Source organism: Culicoides brevitarsis, chromosome 2 (assembly GCF_036172545.1).
Source record: "Culicoides brevitarsis isolate CSIRO-B50_1 chromosome 2, AGI_CSIRO_Cbre_v1, whole genome shotgun sequence".
Taxonomy (NCBI): domain Eukaryota; kingdom Metazoa; phylum Arthropoda; class Insecta; order Diptera; family Ceratopogonidae; genus Culicoides; species Culicoides brevitarsis.
Window position 1 is genome coordinate 17,016,450 of NC_087086.1, and position 18,054 is coordinate 17,034,503.

The 18,054-nt window shown below is 36.9% G+C and overlaps 8 protein-coding genes across 8 annotated transcripts; 3 read left to right on the forward strand and 5 right to left on the reverse strand.

Moving 5' to 3' along the window:
* The first annotated feature begins 258 nt into the window (after positions 1-258).
* Positions 259-10,517, forward strand: LOC134832858 (kinesin-like protein KIF14). Its single transcript, XM_063847056.1, has 6 exons — positions 259-1,032; positions 1,094-1,740; positions 8,337-8,832; positions 8,896-9,010; positions 9,071-9,263; positions 9,320-10,517. Exons 1-6 carry the CDS (start codon positions 342-344, stop codon positions 10,409-10,411), a joined length of 3,234 nt encoding a protein of 1,077 aa, XP_063703126.1. The 5' UTR covers positions 259-341; the 3' UTR covers positions 10,412-10,517.
* LOC134832300 (uncharacterized) lies at positions 1,736-2,864 on the reverse strand. The gene is made up of 2 exons (XM_063846284.1): positions 1,935-2,864; positions 1,736-1,879 (listed from the first exon to the last, which is right to left on the reverse strand). The coding sequence occupies exon 1, from the start codon at positions 2,862-2,864 to the stop codon at positions 2,115-2,117; it is 750 nt and encodes a 249-aa protein (XP_063702354.1). The 3' UTR covers positions 1,736-1,879; positions 1,935-2,114.
* Positions 4,033-8,139, reverse strand: LOC134832868 (uncharacterized). Its single transcript, XM_063847069.1, has 2 exons — positions 7,592-8,139; positions 4,033-4,630 (listed from the first exon to the last, which is right to left on the reverse strand). The coding sequence occupies exons 1-2, from the start codon at positions 7,731-7,733 to the stop codon at positions 4,437-4,439; spliced, it is 336 nt and encodes a 111-aa protein (XP_063703139.1). The 5' UTR covers positions 7,734-8,139; the 3' UTR covers positions 4,033-4,436.
* On the reverse strand, positions 10,510-12,017 carry LOC134832865 (uncharacterized). Its single transcript, XM_063847066.1, has 2 exons — positions 11,880-12,017; positions 10,510-11,798 (listed from the first exon to the last, which is right to left on the reverse strand). Coding segments are annotated over exons 1-2 (957 nt in total). The 5' UTR covers positions 11,881-12,017; the 3' UTR covers positions 10,510-10,842.
* On the forward strand, positions 11,931-12,995 carry LOC134832864 (ubiquinone biosynthesis protein COQ4 homolog, mitochondrial). The gene has a single exon (XM_063847064.1). It carries the CDS (start codon positions 11,946-11,948, stop codon positions 12,936-12,938), a length of 993 nt encoding a protein of 330 aa, XP_063703134.1. The 5' UTR covers positions 11,931-11,945; the 3' UTR covers positions 12,939-12,995.
* LOC134832863 (pyridine nucleotide-disulfide oxidoreductase domain-containing protein 1) lies at positions 12,976-14,385 on the reverse strand. The gene has a single exon (XM_063847063.1). The coding sequence runs from the start codon at positions 14,383-14,385 to the stop codon at positions 12,976-12,978; it is 1,410 nt and encodes a 469-aa protein (XP_063703133.1).
* Positions 14,386-14,439: 54 nt separating this feature from the next.
* On the reverse strand, positions 14,440-15,126 carry LOC134832867 (small ribosomal subunit protein mS40). The gene is made up of 2 exons (XM_063847068.1): positions 14,668-15,126; positions 14,440-14,610 (listed from the first exon to the last, which is right to left on the reverse strand). Exons 1-2 carry the CDS (start codon positions 15,103-15,105, stop codon positions 14,440-14,442), a joined length of 609 nt encoding a protein of 202 aa, XP_063703138.1. The 5' UTR covers positions 15,106-15,126.
* A 51-nt stretch (positions 15,127-15,177) lies between these two features.
* On the forward strand, positions 15,178-17,032 carry LOC134832862 (protein nessun dorma). Its single transcript, XM_063847062.1, has 3 exons — positions 15,178-15,317; positions 15,388-15,528; positions 15,588-17,032. The coding sequence occupies exons 1-3, from the start codon at positions 15,314-15,316 to the stop codon at positions 16,979-16,981; spliced, it is 1,539 nt and encodes a 512-aa protein (XP_063703132.1). The 5' UTR covers positions 15,178-15,313; the 3' UTR covers positions 16,982-17,032.
* Positions 17,033-18,054: the final 1,022 nt, after the last annotated feature.

Sequence of the window (18,054 nt, forward strand, 5' to 3'; positions counted from 1 at the left end):
ATAATTTTTATACGGAGGCTAGTGACAGGGGTGAAATCCAAAAATTAGTGTGCACTGGAGGTTGGTAACTGGATTTTTAAAAAATTAGTGTGTTCGAGGAGGCGAGTAACTTGGATTTTTCGAAAAATTAGTGTGTATCTGCGGCTAGTGACCGGATGTGCTTGAAAAAAACGGCTCAAACCGCGAAAATGGCCGCGACTACTGGATTTCCCGTCACGATCCTCACAAAATCCGTTGACCCATTGTTTACGCTATTGTTTCATCAATAATCCCTCGTAATTTCTCGTGCCAATGTGTTTCGCATCTCATCACACCGCAAACTAGAGTCAAAAATTCACATCATGGCATTCAAAAACACCCCAAATACGAAACGTTTGAAGACGGGCGAGCGAAATGTCTCCGTGCCGCCAAAGAAAGTCGTCAGTATCGCAACTCCCGGAAAGGCGGGCACTCCTGTTCCCTTGAGTCGTCGTTCCAAGTCATCCACATGCATCACATACACTCCAACATCCACAAGCAAATCGGGCAGTTATGCTCTCAGCACACCCAAAAGCCTCACACGAAGAGCCTTGGAGCCCGTCGAAACGCCAGATTACTTCAATCCGGTATCACTTGAGACCCCCCGTCGTTTCGCCAAAAGTGCATCAGACATCGTGACGGATCTCTCGCTGGAGAGCACAAAAGAAGACGAAATCTCAAATCTAAAAGTAGCAATTCGCGTAAGACCTATGAGTGTAAAGGAATTGTCGAATTATCGCGTGAAGAATGTCGTTTCGTGCACAAATAACGAAATAACTGTGACAAATGGCACAACAGCAGATGGCTTAAGTGGCGTAAGTCACACATTCCATTATGATTACGTCTTTTGGTCGGCAGACACGGAAGACAAGCATTACGCTGATCAAAAGCAGGTTTTTGATACGCTTGCCAAGCCCTTGGTTGATGGCGCCTTCGAGGGATACAACGTGTGTTTATTCGCATATGGCCAAACAGGTTCTGGCAAATCTTATTCCATGATGGGAATTGATTCAGGTGAGAAATATTTCTCTCAAATCACAAAAAAAACAAATTTTTAACAAAAAAAATCTTTTAGACGATCCCGATGAATTAGGTTTAGAAGCTGGCATCACTCCACGCTTCTGCAAGGAGATCTTCAACCGCATCGAGGAACTCAAAGAAAACTTTTATGCCGAAGTCGAGGTCAGCTACTTTGAAATTTACAACGAGAAAATCCACGATCTTCTCACTTTATCAAGCGAAGAAGGATTTATCAACTTTGAAAATGCAAATTCGAAGAAATCTGCTCTCAAAGTACGCGAACATCCCGTTTTCGGGCCATATGTCGTCGATTTGAGCACTCACATGGTCGACAGTTACAAACTTTTGCGCGATTGGCTCGCCGTTGGTAATAGTCAACGTGCTACTGCCGCAACTGGCATGAATGACAAAAGCTCCCGATCACATTCAATCTTCAATATCGTGTTAAATCTCACGGAAAAGACAAATGGACACGATGCTGACGAAGTAAAACTTACGAAACGCAGCAAAATTAGCCTCGTTGACTTGGCGGGAAGTGAACGGGTGTGTCACACAAACGCTTCGGCGGAACGTTACAAGGAAGGCGTCAGCATTAACAAGAGTTTATTGACTTTGGGAAAAGTTATTTCAGCACTGGCGGATACCAAGAAACAAAATACCTTCGTGCCGTATAGAGAAAGTGTTCTAACGTGGCTTTTACGTGTAAGTAAATTTTTTTTATTTCATGAAATCGTCAAAATTCAATGAAAATCGTTGAACATATCGATCGTTGGTAATATGATCCGCCGTTTGCGACATTTGCAGTTCACGGGAAGGCATTTGCACTTCTTGGAAGTTGTTTCTACGAAGAAAAAAAAATAATTTTTGATAATTTTTAACAAAAATTAAAGTCATACCTGTCTCTTTTTTCTTGAAAATGTTCTTCATCGTGTTTTCAAGTCAAAATCTCTCACTCAAATGAATAATTTTCGAATTTAATCTCACCCAGAAACCGTTAAATCAACAGGAAATGATAAAAAACCGCATTTCAGTACAATATTTTATTTATTTTATCATCAAGAATAATTTTTTTACACTCAAATCGTTACTTCTAGTCTAGATGGTTCGTGTTCATCTCGCCATTTGGTCGTCCAATCAACTTCATCTTGTGCCAGTAGTTTAAGCAGTGTGTTTGCATAGGCCCGCTGTGTTGCAATCATCCGTTTCGCATTAACATTTTCCGTGGCGGCTTGACGACACTCGCTCTCGACAATAGTTTCGAGTATTTTTGCCTTTGCCCGTGACTGTCTCGCTGCTTCTGTGTTTTTCTTGCGTTGAATTTTCTGTTGCGCCGTTTTACCTTGCGCCTCGGGGAATTGTCGTGCCATGTTTTTGTGGTAAACCACAGGAATGTTGCTCGGAATCTTATATCGGTCGAGTAAACTGAGTTGTAAGCTGGCAGCAGGCGATATCGACACCATTCGACGACGCTTTTGTCCTTGCGGAGGCGTTTCTGTCTCAGATGTCGACACAAAAGACTCGTCAATGCACAATTCGCCTTCGGACGAGGTATCTGGCGAGTATGAACGGGAACTAGAGTCGTCGACGAACATTTTTTCGTTTGTGGATGAGCCGCTACTGAGACGATTATCTCGAATTTTGTGTTGCGGTGTGCCGGATTGCGGTACTGTGTGAACGTCTAATGATGTCGTTGGCAGGAGGAAACGTTGGGGGGTGCTTGTCATGTGAGGTCGATCTGACGTTGACGTTGTGAAGGGCGAGAAAAAATTCTGTTGTTGAGTACTTTTCTGCAATGATGTCGGTGATGGATAGTAATTATTTTGCATTTTACTGTCAATATCTTCTCTATTCTAGTTCTGAATATCGAATGTTGGGTCAAGTGTCATCATCACTTGTTATATACGGAAAATTGGGATGATTCATCGTGTGACCTGAGAACTTTTTTTTAACGACGTGACCTACTAAACGCATAAAATACCTGCAAATCATGTCATTACGAGTTACAAATGCGATTTATGCGCAAAAAATGAACAATAACAAATTTCAGATAAATCTAGATCAGCAGGTAGCGAAAATTTATCATGGAAAATCCCAAATTGAAGGAAACAAAGAACAAGAAACGAGTTTACAATGCAAATTAATTGCAATTCTAGATAATTTTAGAAAGAATAACCTTCATTTCGTGTAAAAACATGAAATTATCATTGTGAACTTTCACCTTTTATGAGTGATTTTTTCTCGTACCCTCATTAAAAGACAAAAAATCAAGAACTCGTGCACCAAAAAAGTACTTTAAATCAATGTCGTGATTTTTTTGAAAGATTTTTAAATGTCGCATGTCAACGTTCATTGTTTTTATACAAAAACACCTTTGGCATGAGTAATATTAAAAAACATTTCGAGGATTAAGTTTAATTTTTTATCAAACAGACGTTTTTTATCAATTTATTAATTTTTGAGGGTAACGTCATTTTTTTTTTGTGCGTCAATAATTCCCTGAACTTGGACATTGCGTGATTCAAACTGATTTTAATCTTTAAAAATTTTAATAATTTCAGTACTTTTCTTTAATTTTTATAAAAAAAAAATAATATTTAAGTAAAAAATTTAAAATTTTTTTAATCAAAATTCATTTTCAAAAAAATTTATATCAACTTTTCACATAATTTTTATAAATTTATTTTTAAAAGAAAATTTTATGTTGAAATACGATTTTTCAGACAAAAATTACTACTAAAAATTGAAAAATTTTCTTGAAAGTTTTATGAAAAATTATGAAAATAGACCAAAAAACGGTGATTTTTGATGAAATTTTTAAAAAAAATTTTTTTTTTTATTAATTTTAAAATCCTACAGTGACTTTTTAGATCAATATTGAAGCCTTTTAGTAAAACAACAAATTTACAATCAATAAGCTTTTCGAATTTATTGAGACACATTCAAAACTCGCTGATATTTTCATTAACAACAATACCAAAAATCAATATTAACGGAGTATTGTCGTTACTTATTCATAATCTGACTTAATATTTTTTTAACATTTAACTTAACATTATACATTTTTGACTTTTTAACATTATTTTTATGTTTTTCTAAATATTTAACAATTTTTATGTTTTTTTTTTTTTTTGACGAATCAATTCTTAATTCATCTTTTACATACAAAATAATAGTATATACTAAAAAGTTACAAAAGAAGGTTAATTTAAAATTTATGATCTAAAAATCGATCAAAGTGTATAAATAATCATATCTCTTCATAAATATAATCTGAATGATTAACATTTTTTTTTTGTTTTTGGCCAAAACTGTAGCTCATTTATAGAAGAAGGCATTAGTGTGTTGGTCCAATAAAGACTTTTTTCTCTTGGATTTGTATTAAAAATTAGAATTTTTGTTCATTTTTTGTCGGTTGCATTGTGATTCGTTGTTTCTTCGGGCTCTTGATGTTCTTCTTCCTCGCAAATGCTTTCGTTTCGCTTGGTACATTCGCGTTTTCGCATGTAAGCTACCAATGGCCGTTTCTTTTGTTCCTTGCAAAAGGGGCAGGAGTCCTTTTTCTTGCTTTTTTGTTTGTTTTGTTCCGCTTTTTCTGGAATTATAAGAAAAATTTTGATTTTTATTTGATTTGAAGTCATTTAAATTAAGAAATTTAATGAAAAATCAATTTTTCGTCATTAAAATTAAATTTTTATTCCCTAAAAAGTATCATGAAATCAAATTTTGACTATTTTTTCGTTGCTGTATCAAATCCCAAGCAGTCATCTTGCTGCTCATCATCCCCAATAGCACGTTCACGTAAGCCGTTAACATCGCCACGCGAACTTTCAACTTTAAATTCTCATAATTTGCCTCTGTGGCATCTGATTCCGCAATTGCTGCATAAATTTTCATCTTCACATAAGATCTCCGGACTGCCACAGTATTTTTGGCGCGATCTTCTAACGGCGATTCTGAGCTCGATGACTTACAAAGCTGAACTCGCGACATATTTGGATTCTGTATGGATGCTGCTTGCAGAGCTACGACACTGTTGCGATATTTGGCGTTTTGTTTGAACATTTGGCGACACTTGGGATCGTGTGCCGAGAACTTTTTCGCGAGTTCGTGGTACTTTTGTTTCGTTGTTTCGATCTCATCTTTGAAAATGTTCTCCAAATCGGGCACAATTTCGTCCAATGCTTCCAGAGACACGTCTTCCGGCGGATTATTCGAAGATGGCGAGGGCGAACTCGCAGTTATGAAATTCTCAATTTGTGCTGCGAGCTTTGAACAATCGAGACTATTCAAGTTTTCTTCGAAAAACGTGTCGAAATCCACGTCGAACATTTCCATTTTTAGTAAATTTTATTTTTTTGTGCTTTTCGGTAGCGAAGTTGACTGTTTCTGCGTCAGATAAGTAATGATTGGAGTTCAAATGTCATTAATTGTCTTTATATGGGGTGATGACCTGTTGCTATCTCGCTTTGTTTTGTGTCTTGGTGTGAACTTGTTATGATTTTTTTGTTTACCTGAACCAAAATTTGACTTCGTAACACATTTTTTGTTGTTTTTCGGTCTGTATGTCGTTATCGCGCGTACATTGTAGACAGGTAGACTTTATTATTTTATGGCAAGGGAGATAAACCGAGACAAATGTCAGTCGAGACGATAATTTTCTGGGGGATTCCGTATGAGTAAATGGTCTCTGAGCGCGTTTTCTTCCATGTGAACGTCAATTATTTTTTAATTGAACCAATTTCCATTCAATAATCTCTCATTAGCCTCATATTTACTTTGAAATGATAAAGAACTCAATTTATTTAATTATTTATTATTATAATTTTGACTTGCTAAAGGCAAACAAGTGTCTTTTTGTACATAAATAGACGGAAAATTTAATCTGAACAAGATATTGATGGCTTTTATTGATAAATACGAAGAAACTGTTCATATATTTATTTATCAACTGAAGAAAGATTAAATTTGTAAATAATTAATAAATAAAAACAAGGTTTTCGAGTATCGATTTTGACGTGAAGGGCATAGCTTAAGCGTAAATTTCCAATGTTTTTGAACGGTTGACAAAAATTAAAATTAACTTTTTTTTTATGTTAAAAGTCTTAAATAGAACAAGTATGACGATATGAAGCTTAATACATTCCGAAGCTAAAAAAAATTCTGAAAATTTTTACTAAAAGAATCAAGTTTCAATTTTTTTTTTAATTTTAAATTAGAAAAAGATTTTTTCATTTTTTGAACAATGAAGTAAGAACAATTTTTAATGCCATTTTCTGATATATTTTGTCTAAAATTTAATTTTTTAACTCGAAAATCATAGAAAGTTAATTTTTTGATCAGTTAATTTTCTCCAAAATCTTAAATGTTTCAATTTTCAAACAATTGTTTCATAGTTTTGACTTAAAAAGTCAACATTTCTTAATCAAAAACTTTCAAAATTTGGATAAAACTTTTTTTTAATACAATTTTAGATCCTTAAATTTTGTTTTAAGCTCTAAAATTAATAAAAATTACATTTTTAAACAATTAATTTTATTCTAAATCTCAAAATTTCAATTTTAAAAATAATTTTGAATAATTTTTTTTTTTTTTGGAAAACTTTTGACCCAAAATTTTTTGAAAGCTCAAAAGTTACATTTTTTTAATAATTATTTAATTTTCTTTAATTAATTTAACAAAAATTTTAATTTTCAAAGAAAATTTCAAAAACTTCGACTTAAAAAAATTTTTATACGTTTCATTTCAAAAAATGATAAATAAACCTTAAATATCCAACTGTTTCCAACAAACAATGTTCTATAATTGCAAGAAACAACAAATTGCAATTGCAGCTGACATTCCACTTGAAATCAGCTCGTAAAGAAAGATAAAGTTTACAAACAAAGGATTTACGACAGTTAAATATCTTGTAATAAAAAGCTAATAAAGCGCATTTTTCAAAGAAATATAAAAAATTGTTGCAAAACCCTGAATTTGCGACACCATTTGTTATCTTGACAATAAAATATCACCGTCTCAAAACGTCAATAATTAGTCAACCTTTCGTATCTTATCTGATTTTCTGAACTGCGTCAACAAAGTTACAATTATTTTTTTTAATTACGCAATTAAATTGCACCAAGATTAAATTTCTGTAAATAAAAACTTTGTGGTCGTATCACTTTTCCAACAACTTTACCCGTTGATGACACACCTTCTCTCCGGTTGTCATGTTCTCGTTCTTTATCAGCGTACGTTCCGCGAATGTCGATTCTCCATTATCAAGCGCTTGATATTTTTATCAAATATTTGCTAATTTCAAGCGCTATTAAAAAGTAATAAAAATCACAAGTTCTTTTTATAGAAGAAGAAAAACAAACGCGAAAATAAACTGATAAAGGTGAATGAGGAGGAAGAGTTGTTTTGCTTATTGCGTTGTTCGTGTGAGTGAGTGAATGTGTTTGTAAATAGTACGATACACTTTTTTTTACACGTAAATAGTCGCATTGTATCGTGTTGCAATGCGAATCGAGGAAAAATTGTATTGAGGTTGATGATTACATGAAAAAATTACCTTGAGCGAGACAATAAGCACTCTTCATGGGAGTCACTTTGGCATTCTCGAGCGATCCATATGGATATTTCTCGTAGTCGCGATGATGGATGCTTCGCAGAGAAGCATAAGAAGTGCAATCGCCCATGTAATAGATGTCCATGTTGCTGATTTTTTTGTCGTTTTTATGCTATCGGAGCATTAATTCACTGAAAATTTTAAAAGTTTTTCACTTTTCCTTTCGCTTTGCACACACTTTGTGATCTAAAATGCGTTCAATGACACAAGACTCGATAGTTTTTGTTTCTCTTAAAGTGTACGTGACGAAAAATGCGTAGAAACTTTATGGCGTGCTTCTGTTGTTCTGTTTTTTCGATTGTATATCGAGAGGTTTCAAGGTTTTCAAATGTTTGTTCCAGTTTTTTGTTTATTTTTATATATTTTTTGCTTCAAATGCAACACGTTTAATTTACAACTTTGATTTTTTTCTCTTGTTACTCGTGAATTTGCTTCTGGAGCTGCAAAAAACACAATAATATTATGAATGCTTTGTAGTAAATACGATGTTGACTGTTAGAGGCAACCTTATAAAGTATTTCGAGTACCAACATGTACGCTCGAGTATTGGTCGTAACACCGTAAAAGTGTCGAGAGAAACGAGAGAGAAGCAGAGAGTGCGATATTTCTCATTTTTTGTATTTTTCTGTGGCGGTTATTTTTTTATTTTACTAATTTTCTCTCATTTTTTTTTTCGTTTTTTTCTCAGGAAAATCTCGGAGGTAATTCCCGCACAGCATGTTTGGCGACAATTTCCCCCGCAAACACGCACATGGACGAAACGCTTTCGACGCTACGTTACGCCTGCACTGCCCGTCGCGTCACAAATCGCGTGCGAGTCAACGAGGCACCGCACGATAAGATAATCCGCGAACTCAAAGCCGAAGTCGAACGTTTACGTGCCCTCTCACAAAATTTCGAAACACTTCAACGTCGAACGTCAATTAACAATCTCGAGCCGCGAAAAATTATCATCGAAACGTCCGTGGATGATAACGAAATTGAGGTATTACGGCAACAGCTGCAGTCGACAGAGAAGGAATTGGAACGTGCTCAGACAAAGTGGGAGGAAAGGTTAACGGAGATGGAGGAGATAAAGCGCGCGGAAACGCGATTATTGACGAAAAATGGTCTCGCATTGACACTTACGGCAGAAGAGCAACAGGCGTTGTTGATAAATATTTCGCCGAATATGATGGAAACTGGTAAGATTTTAATTATTTTTGTTTGTAAGTGATTGTAATTGATTAATTTCATTGCGGAAACAGGAAATCTCTTGTATTTATTGCCGATGGAGACAATTAAAATTGGTCGATCGTCGTCTCTGACAAATTCCTGTGTCGATATTTGCTTGAATGCAACGGATATTGCGAATCATCATTGGTAAAAATAAAAATTTTAAACGAAAAAGTTCAAAATTAACAAATTTAATGTTTTTTGTAGCTCAATTATCAATCGTGGTGCTATAATGTACATTCAACCAGAGGCAGGCGACTCTCACAAGACATATCTCAACGGGAAACTTCTCGCTAATGGTCAGAGAACCCGCATTTATCACGGAGATACGATAGTATTAGGCACCTCTCATTATTTTAAAGTTGCCAACAAATTATGTCAAAACATGTCAGAGAATAAGGTAAGAATTTTATTAGTTTTTAAAGAAAAATTTCTAAAATTGATGTTTTTTTCTAGAATTACGATTTCCAAAGTTGTCACGAAGAAATACTTTCGGAGCTTGAGAAGCGTTTGCGTCATGAATGGGATCAAGATAAGCGAAATGCAGTACGTAAAACGGAATTAGCTTGCACCAAAAAGTTATCAGACTACCATCAAAAGATGACAGAGCTCGAAAGTGAAGTTGCCCGTTTGAAAAAAGAATTTATACAACAAGAAAAATCAAAACGACGTTCGAGTCAGATGCTCTTGAAGAGTCCCGATTTAACAGATGTCACTGAAGAAACCGAAGATGCCGAATATACTTCATTTTTACTGCAAGAAATCCAAGAAATTCTTTCGAATCCCGATCAAGACTTGCTCAAGCAGCATCAACAACTTGTAAAAGACGCCAACGAATGGATGCAAAACAAAGATTTACCGTTCACATTCAAACTTTCACTCCCCAAAGAGGATTCTTTCACGGTTACCAGTATTCACATCACCGACATCAGTGCGCAAAAGGAAGCCACGTGGTCTGTTGCTCGTCTCCAAGCATGGGTAGATGCGACAAAAGAAAATTTCATCGACAACCAAGCACCATTCGCGTTATTTGACATCGAATGGACCGACATGGAAGAAGACGAATCTCTGAAAAAATCGGCGGAACCATCAACGCCCAGCAAAATCTTCTCCCGTCTCAATGATTTGAGAAATTCATTGACGAAATCCCCGTTACAGCACATCCGATCGTTCATGTCATCGGATTCGCCTCCAAAATCACGACGACAATTGATCGCAGACTCAAACGACAAGGAAAATCAAGACGTTCTGAACCAAGAAAAGAATGCCTTTACGAAATCGGCAAAGACAATCCTTCTGGATGTGGCTTCATCCAACATTAAATTGAAACGTCTTTGTAGAAAACGCTCGAAATCGCTAACAAACACGACAGACGAAGATGAAAACTTGTCTTTGGCACAGCTGAAGACAAATATGCTCAAAAACTCGGAGAAAATTGAAAGTATTGTGCACCAAATGAACTTGGTGTTGACTGAAAATACCATAAAAGACAGTTCGCCCAACATTTCGAAGTCTCCATCGAAAGCGGTGAAATTTTTGATCGAATAGACTTGCCCCGAATGACTTAGAATTACATGTTAACCGATAGTTAAGATATTGTGTGCGCTTTTTTACACCTTTTTTTGTAATAAAATGACTAATTAATTTTTTTATAAAGATATTTTAGCTTTTATTTTGTTATTATTGTTCAATCTACTGTTGATCTCAGTAAAAATTTTGTCATAATAATTGGAAATTGGTTAAAATGAATTAAAATTAAGACTTTAGAGGGGAAAAAATGAGAATGATTCTTTTGTGTGGGGGTCAAAAGTCCCTTAAATCTACTCTTATACAACAATGAACCTTAAAACAGCTAAATTTAAAAAAAAAATTAGGTCAACTATCCCGCGATAATTTTTTTAATACCTCTTACTTATGTTACAAACGACTTTTATGACGGAATTGAATTTCGCTTGTTCGGATGGCACCACTTAAGCGACTCAATTGCCGATAATGGTATTGATGTCTGATTGTTTCCCGTTTTTCTCGTTCATAATGTAATAAGTTTCAATTTGTTCTTCGATATCGAGACTTCCGGGATCTGCGTTTTGACTCGTGCTTGCCGATGATGCTGCTGCCACAGCAAGCGGCGTCACAGTTTTATCTCCATTCTTTATCAGTTCGTTGCTTTTAACGGAAAAACAGAGAACATCCTTTTTCGGGGGTTCCGGTTCGTCATGCAGATACGCCGTTTTTGGTTTTTGTGTTCGGGGACGTCGTTGTTGCTTCGGTCGATCCGGCGTCATGGCAGCTGATGTGAGAGCTGCTGTCGTCATTGTCGTGGTATGTTGCGGTTGCTGCAATTGTTGCTGCTGCTGTTGTCGAATTTGTTGCAATTGATGATGGTGATGCGTTGCTGCCGTATGCCCGCTCGAGGCTAAAAGTTGAGATTGCTGTTGCAGCTGTGCCGCTTGCAACATGTAATTTTGATTTAGAATCATGAGGTGTTCATTGGTTGGCGCTGCCGCTGCCGAAGCAGCAGCTTCCGTCGTTTGATGCACGTAATTTCGTGCGAAAATGTAGTCGTAGAGGTCTTGCTCCGTGTTATTTGACTCGAAAATTTGGAGCATTTGTGTGGCTTGTTCGTCGTACGGGAAGCCCGAAGGAGTTTCCGTTGGTTGCCATGGCAGAGGATTCGAGTTTGGATGGTTTATCAGGATTTTTCGCCCGTCCTGCAAGTATTGCATTTGTCGCTGATCAAAATGTTCTTCGCAAATGAAAATGGGACGACGATCGAGGATGATTTTTGCTGCTTCGGCTTCCGAGATTCCGCTGTTTTTGATCCAAATTTCGCGTCGACTGTGTTCCGAGGGCAACTCAAAATACGTCTTGGATGGGGCAATTTTGTTCTTGCAATCACGATAGCTACACGTTGGACGATAAACACTCGAATACACTGCAAAAAAAAAATAAATTTCATTAAAACGCAAGTTTCAGGAATTTCCGAATCCGACAAATTTTAAATGTCGCTACTTACTTCTTTATAATGGTTTGTTGCTCGTTGGCGACTTGTTGCGAATAAAACATTTAACAAGTACTATAGATGGCTTTTCCGCAGACAAAAACAAATTTTCATCGTATTTTCCGAAGTTTCAATCGTAAACAAGTGCCCGTCATTTGTGTCTTGGGTCGAATTTTCGTGCCCCATCCACATTCGACACGAACAAAAACAAACAAAATGCTCCGAAAATTGCTGCAAAAAGACTTAAAAGCTGCTGTGATTAGCATTCAAGCTCGAAACCATGTCACATCGCATCACGAAGCCCCGTCGTCATCATCACAAGAGCAAGAGGAACACGTTGAACCCGATGAATTCACCAAAGATTTCTTAAAGCAACGAATTCCGCTGACCGGTTTCCAGCAAATCCTCTTGAGTGCGGGTTCATCTCTCGCAGCAATTCTTAATCCAGCACGCAATGACATGATTTCCGCATTGGGTGAAACGACAGGCACCCGGGCTCTCCAAAAGCAATACGAGATAATGATGTCAACGGATGAAGGTCAACGAATTTTGTCGCAAAAGCCGCGTATAAATTCTCGCACCATCGATTTACGTGCGTTGGAAAAGCTTCCGCACAACACTTTCGGCTACGCTTACATTAATTTTTTGAAAGAAAACGAAGTGCATCCCGATTCGCGGGATCCCGTTCAATTTATCGACGATCCGAAATTGGCTTACATAATGACCCGATATCGCGAATCGCACGATTTAGTACACACGGTATTGGGCATGCCGACAAATATGTTGGGAGAAGTAGCTGTGAAATGGATTGAGGCCTTAAATACGGGATTGCCAATGTGTTATGGCGCAGCGGTATTTGGTTCACTCCGATTGCGACAGAAACATCGAGCGCAGTACAAGCAGTATTATTTGCCGTGGGCGATGCGAATGGCGCGCAACATGAAACCTCTCATGCCCGTATTTTGGGAGGAAAGATGGGAGCAAGATCTGTCGGCGTTGCGCGAAGAACTGAATATCGAGGTGTTAGTGTTACCGAATCACGTAAAAAGTACCAAAAAAGATAAATTGTTGTAAATGTTTTAATCTTATCATCCGAAAAATATAGAAAAATTTAATCGAAATAATCTTCAATGTCGATATTTGGATCGAGAATGTCATCTCCGTACGGCGTCAAATCCAATTGATTCAAAATCAGGTTTTCACAAGTTTCAGCCAAGTCTGTGTCACCAATCAACAAAGCTCCTTGCAACTTTCCCTCTTTAAGTACGAACTTTATATACTCTTTTTTCGGCGTAACTCGCAGCAAAATCTCATAATTGTCTCCCAAACCTTGCCCATTGAAGTTTCCGAGCAAAATGACTTGATATCCAAACAATTGTGTGACATGTCCGAAGAGTTCGAAGCAAAAATCAGCGATTACCGGTTCGTTATTTAATTTTCCGGCAATTGTTTTTGCTGCCATGCCTCCCATTTGACGCGCTTGGGTCCAAAGTCGCATTTGAAACCATTGCGGAGCGTATTTCCAGCCAGCGTAACAAATATCGCCAGCAGCATAGACATTATTTGCTGAAGTTTGCATCAAATCATCCACGAAAATGCCTCCGTCGGGACCGAATTTCAAGGGAACATCGATTTCGTAGTCGATACAAGGCACAACGCCCGTAGCTGACACTACAAGATCACATTCAACGACCTCGTTGTTCGTTAAAGTCAGTTTTACGGGAAATTCGGAAGAACTTTCGTTCATTTGGATGTCCTTTACTTCACAATTGTAGTGAATTTCAACTTTATTCTGTTCTTGGAGATTATTTCCGGTTAATTCTAGACTTCGATGCCAATCGGGACCGAGAGCTGCTCCCTTTGTTGGTGCGTTGTTCTTGTTTGTTTGCTCGTAACGCATTCTTTTGATAACGTGAGTCTCTTTTTCCGTGGCATTTGACTCAATTAAGGTTTCTTGAAAGAATTTTGCAGCTCCTGGATCGACAAATGTGGAGGAAATGTGTTCATCTTTGACAATCCAATGGATTTTAATGCCTTTTACTTCATAAACAATCTCTGAGGCGATTCCCCCGTTTCCGACAATGGCCATTACCTTTCCCGTTTTTATTCTTTTTTGAAATTCGATGACTGAATCAGTGTCACGGATGCCAATTACATGAGGATTGTCTGTGGAAATGAGTTTTGGACGAGCTCCTGTGCATAAACAAATGTGCTCGTACTTGATAATGACTCCTTTGGCGGTTGTAGCTTTGAAAGACTTTGTTTCCAGCCGAATAAGACGATCGTGAATGACTAAAACGGTATCAGCTGACAAGGAAGTTGCTTCTTTCTCCGTGATATCGAATTTTTGAAGGGTTTTGCTGACTTGTGAGATGTTGGTGACTGCTTTGATCAACGGCGATTCCGTAAGTAAGACAATTTTTGCAGTTGGAGCAAGAAAACTGAGCGTTTCGAGACACGATACACCCGCAATTCCTCCTCCGACGATCAGACAAGTACATTCGATCAAATTTTGTTCCATATTTTCACTAAATTTTTTATCTAAGGACTAATATTTTGGTTTGTTCGGAAAATTTTAAGCACTTGTGGCTTTCTTTTTCCAATCCTTGCCGTAATATTCGGAGTAATCGTACTCCCTGAATGGCAATTCGAATGTCAAAAGGCCACGATCGCGTGCACGTTCAATTGCCACAAGCAGTTGTTGATGTTTCTTCTGACACAATCCTGTCTTACTGTAACTCAGAACCTAAAAAAATTCAAAAAAAATTAAGAAAAATTCATGAAAACTTTAATTTTCACTCACGTCTCCTGTATAAGGTGAAATAAATTGCTTCAAAAGTTCCAAATTGTTGTAATCCAAGACCAAATATTCATCACGACAAATGGGACAAGGCGATCCCGTGGAAATTACTCCTCCACGAATGCAAGTTCTTCGTGTCTTTCGTGGTGCAAGTTGACCTTTGTGATTCCGACGATACTGAACCCAAACTGGTTCGGTGCCGTAAGTCGTTTTATATGCCTCACTTGCCAAATACCGGATACTTGTCTCGACGGGAATGATTTTTGTGCGATCCAATTCAGGTTTGACGGGCTTTTTCTTGTCTTTGCCGTCGGGATTGTCGTCACCGTGATCGCAAAACCGAAGGGGAGTCGTCGAAATGGGTCTCAAAGTGTTTGTAACGTTGGCAAATTTACTGAAACTCGTCACGAGCAACAAATTCTTTCCGATTTTCGTAAACATGGCTCACGATACACGAGACGATTGCGATGAAAAAGTCTAAATGAAATACTCAATGGGTGTCGTTGCAGGAAAATATTGCACATTGGGAACATTTTAACCGCCGTTTTGCGTGACATCATCGAATTCAACTGAAATTCCTTATTTAAAGCCTTCAACAGGAGATTTTAAGCAATTTTTCATATTATTTGTGTGTACAAAAATCTATAAAATGGGTAAGAATCTGAAAAATTAATTGCTTTTTTCAAAAAAAATTCATTTACCGAAAAATTCCTTTACTTCCAGATGATGTTTATGTTTTTAAGAAGACTCTTCTCGAGAGATATGACGATTGTTTGAACATTTTTAGCTTAAAATCGGAAATCAAGCCATCCGAAATCCAAAAAGAGTGGAGTAACTTTCTCGATGTCGTTGTAGAGCCAGCAGGTAAGCTTCTCAAAGCTCTTATGCAACATCTACTAATGTCCTTTTTCCTTCTATTTTAGGTTGGCAAGCTATTTGGAAAGTTCCTCGTGCCACATGCGATGTCCTGAAGCTCCGATTTCCCATTAACATCATCGGGACTGTCAATCAAGTGTATTACGATGATTTGACAGCAAATTTTACAATTGAAGAAGTCGAGGATTGCGGCAGCGACGAAGAAGTTAATTTGCCCGATCAGTACGACGTTAGTTTAATGGAGCTTTTTCCCACGAAATCGCAAGAAAATCAAGCTTTGAATATCGAACGAACAGCTGAAGGCATCGATTCGCTTCGTTTTTTCTATTCTCACATCTGGCGAGCATGGGATGCGGATTGTGACGTCGACATGGATTGGAATTCTTATTTGGAAACCCGTATTAAATTCTATTTTGACCTAATTTCGCAGAAAATGTCGAAACGATTGGCAGTTCACATCAAGAATTTGTTGGAAGAAGCGAATTACGTGTTCAAAAGGAAGCAATTGATCGAAGAGGAAATGGACGACGAAGATGACGATGTTCCCACGAAAAATGTGAAAGAACTCATGCACTTGCATTATCGCCTAAAATTACTGCGAAACGACTTGGAAATGTTAGAAAACGAGGATATGCGTCAAGTTTTCGAGTCCATCAAGTTTAGCGCGAACGGCGATGGATGTGACAGCACAAAACGATTTTCCTTAAATGTTCACGAGCAACCTGCCAGCAAAGGGAGCACTTTTATCGTGTGTCCTGAAAGTAATTTCAAAGAATTATCGTCATTCATCAACTCGTTACAAATAAAAGATGACACTCCCGTATCCACACATCACTCACTCGCCGATGTCTTTGAACATTGTTCGAATGTCAAGCAAATTTACTTGTCTCCCGCAACTCATACCTTGAATTTCAACGAAAATCTCTTCGGAAAATGCACAATTACGGGATCCAATTCGACTTTGACGTCAAAAGTATTTGAAACAACGCTTTTAACTCTTAATGGATCCTTTGTCTTGGAAAACATCACGTTTGATTGCAAGAACTCGAGTGTTGGTTTAGTCATTACGGAAGGTAAAACGATCCTTCGTAACTGCACGTTGATCGGTAAGCCAGCAGCATCCATCCAAGAAGGCATAATTGTGACAGGAAATGCTTCGTTGACTCTTGAAAACTGTAAATTTGTGAATTTTGCGACGGCACTTCAGACAAGAAGGAATTCTACGGTGAGCTTGAACGACGTAACCATCAAAGATTGTCAAATTGGACTGGATTTGGGTAAAAAGGCGAATTCCAACATGAGTGGTGTCAAATTCGAGAATGTTAAAAAAGAGTGCCTGAAGGATGATGCAAAAATTGAAGAAGAAAAAGATGAAAATATGGATATTCCTGAGAAAGATGTTTCGTTTAATGATTCCAGTATTATTTGTATTGATGATTAATGTTGATTTTTTGTATAAATTCAAATAAAAAAAACTCAAAATAAATATTTTTAAGTAAAATTACATATTTCTTTCGATAACATAACCTCAAATTCCACAAAGATTTCAATGAAAGTTGATCTTTTGATCTCATAACCTCAATTTTGAACAGAAACTCCAAAGAAACCATTTTAAATGTTGATCCTTCGATCACATAACCTCAAAATTTCACAAAATATAAATTGAAGCCTTTCAAAAAGTTGATCTTTGTATCACATAACCTCAATTTCCAAAAAGTGTCTGCCGTAGCCATTTTAAAAGTTGATCTGTTGATCACATAACCTCAAATTTTCACATTTCAATGAAAACCATGTTTTTTGAAAAAAAAAATATACACAGATTAGAAAAAATTTTTGATCTGATGCTTGAATTCATCTTATTTAATATGAACTTGTTATTATAATCATATTCGACAACTCATAAACAATACTCAGAAATAATTCCAAAACCACAAATTAGGTATTTATTTTCAGACAATTTTCTTTACATTGATTTCTCGGAATTGTCAGAGTAATTTTCCAAAAGCAACATTTGTTCATTCCATCAAAAAGCTAATGACAATCAGTAAGACTTTTAATGCGACAATATGACACTTTTTTATGAAATCACGGAAAAAAAACAACATTAAAGGATATCAAGAAACATATTTCGCTCATTACCAAACTTTCTATTCGGAACACGAATTTTATCTTCATCAAACCACTTATATGAGCATTGCCACGAGCGTAATGTCGTTATCAGATGTCGATGATAAGATATTGATTAAAGGTCATGCAAAGGTCAATGTCGTCATTCTCTTTCTCTAAAGCCATCACTCGAGGGAGACAATCGGATAATATTTTGATTTTCTAGCACGCCAAAAAGGAGTACCTTTGAATATTTCATCATAATTTTATTATATATCACATTGTATTGTAATCAAGTTCACTTATTCCGCTACGCTTCCAATATAGAACAGATAGTAATGTTTGATCGGAGTACTACGACGACGAAGTAAGTGCTGTTATCATCTCGCATCATCTTCGCAAGCATCC

What these genes read in the sequence shown, in the direction of transcription:
- LOC134832858 (XM_063847056.1), top strand. Translation starts at nt 342, where the DNA reads ATGGCATTCAAAAACACCCCAAATACGAAACGTTTGAAGACGGGCGAG. An exon ending in CATGATGGGAATTGATTCAG is followed by an intron (nt 1,033 to 1,093) that starts GTGAGAAATATT and finishes AAAATCTTTTAG; the next exon opens with ACGATCCCGATGAATTAGGT. An exon ending in GCCGAATATGATGGAAACTG is followed by an intron (nt 8,833 to 8,895) that starts GTAAGATTTTAA and finishes TTGCGGAAACAG; the next exon opens with GAAATCTCTTGTATTTATTG.
- LOC134832864 (XM_063847064.1), top strand. Translation starts at nt 11,946, where the DNA reads ATGGCTTTTCCGCAGACAAAAACAAATTTTCATCGTATTTTCCGAAGT.
- LOC134832867 (XM_063847068.1), bottom strand. Translation starts at nt 15,105, where the DNA reads ATGTTTACGAAAATCGGAAAGAATTTGTTGCTCGTGACGAGTTTCAGT. An exon ending in TTTCACCTTATACAGGAGAC is followed by an intron (nt 14,611 to 14,667) that starts GTGAGTGAAAAT and finishes GAATTTTTTTAG; the next exon opens with GTTCTGAGTTACAGTAAGAC.
- LOC134832868 (XM_063847069.1), bottom strand. Translation starts at nt 7,733, where the DNA reads ATGGACATCTATTACATGGGCGATTGCACTTCTTATGCTTCTCTGCGA. An exon ending in TGCTTATTGTCTCGCTCAAG is followed by an intron (nt 4,631 to 7,591) that starts GTAATTTTTTCA and finishes TTATAATTCCAG; the next exon opens with AAAAAGCGGAACAAAACAAA.
- LOC134832863 (XM_063847063.1), bottom strand. Translation starts at nt 14,385, where the DNA reads ATGGAACAAAATTTGATCGAATGTACTTGTCTGATCGTCGGAGGAGGA.
- LOC134832862 (XM_063847062.1), top strand. An exon ending in TGTCGTTGTAGAGCCAGCAG is followed by an intron (nt 15,529 to 15,587) that starts GTAAGCTTCTCA and finishes CTTCTATTTTAG; the next exon opens with GTTGGCAAGCTATTTGGAAA.
- LOC134832300 (XM_063846284.1), bottom strand. Translation starts at nt 2,864, where the DNA reads ATGCAAAATAATTACTATCCATCACCGACATCATTGCAGAAAAGTACT.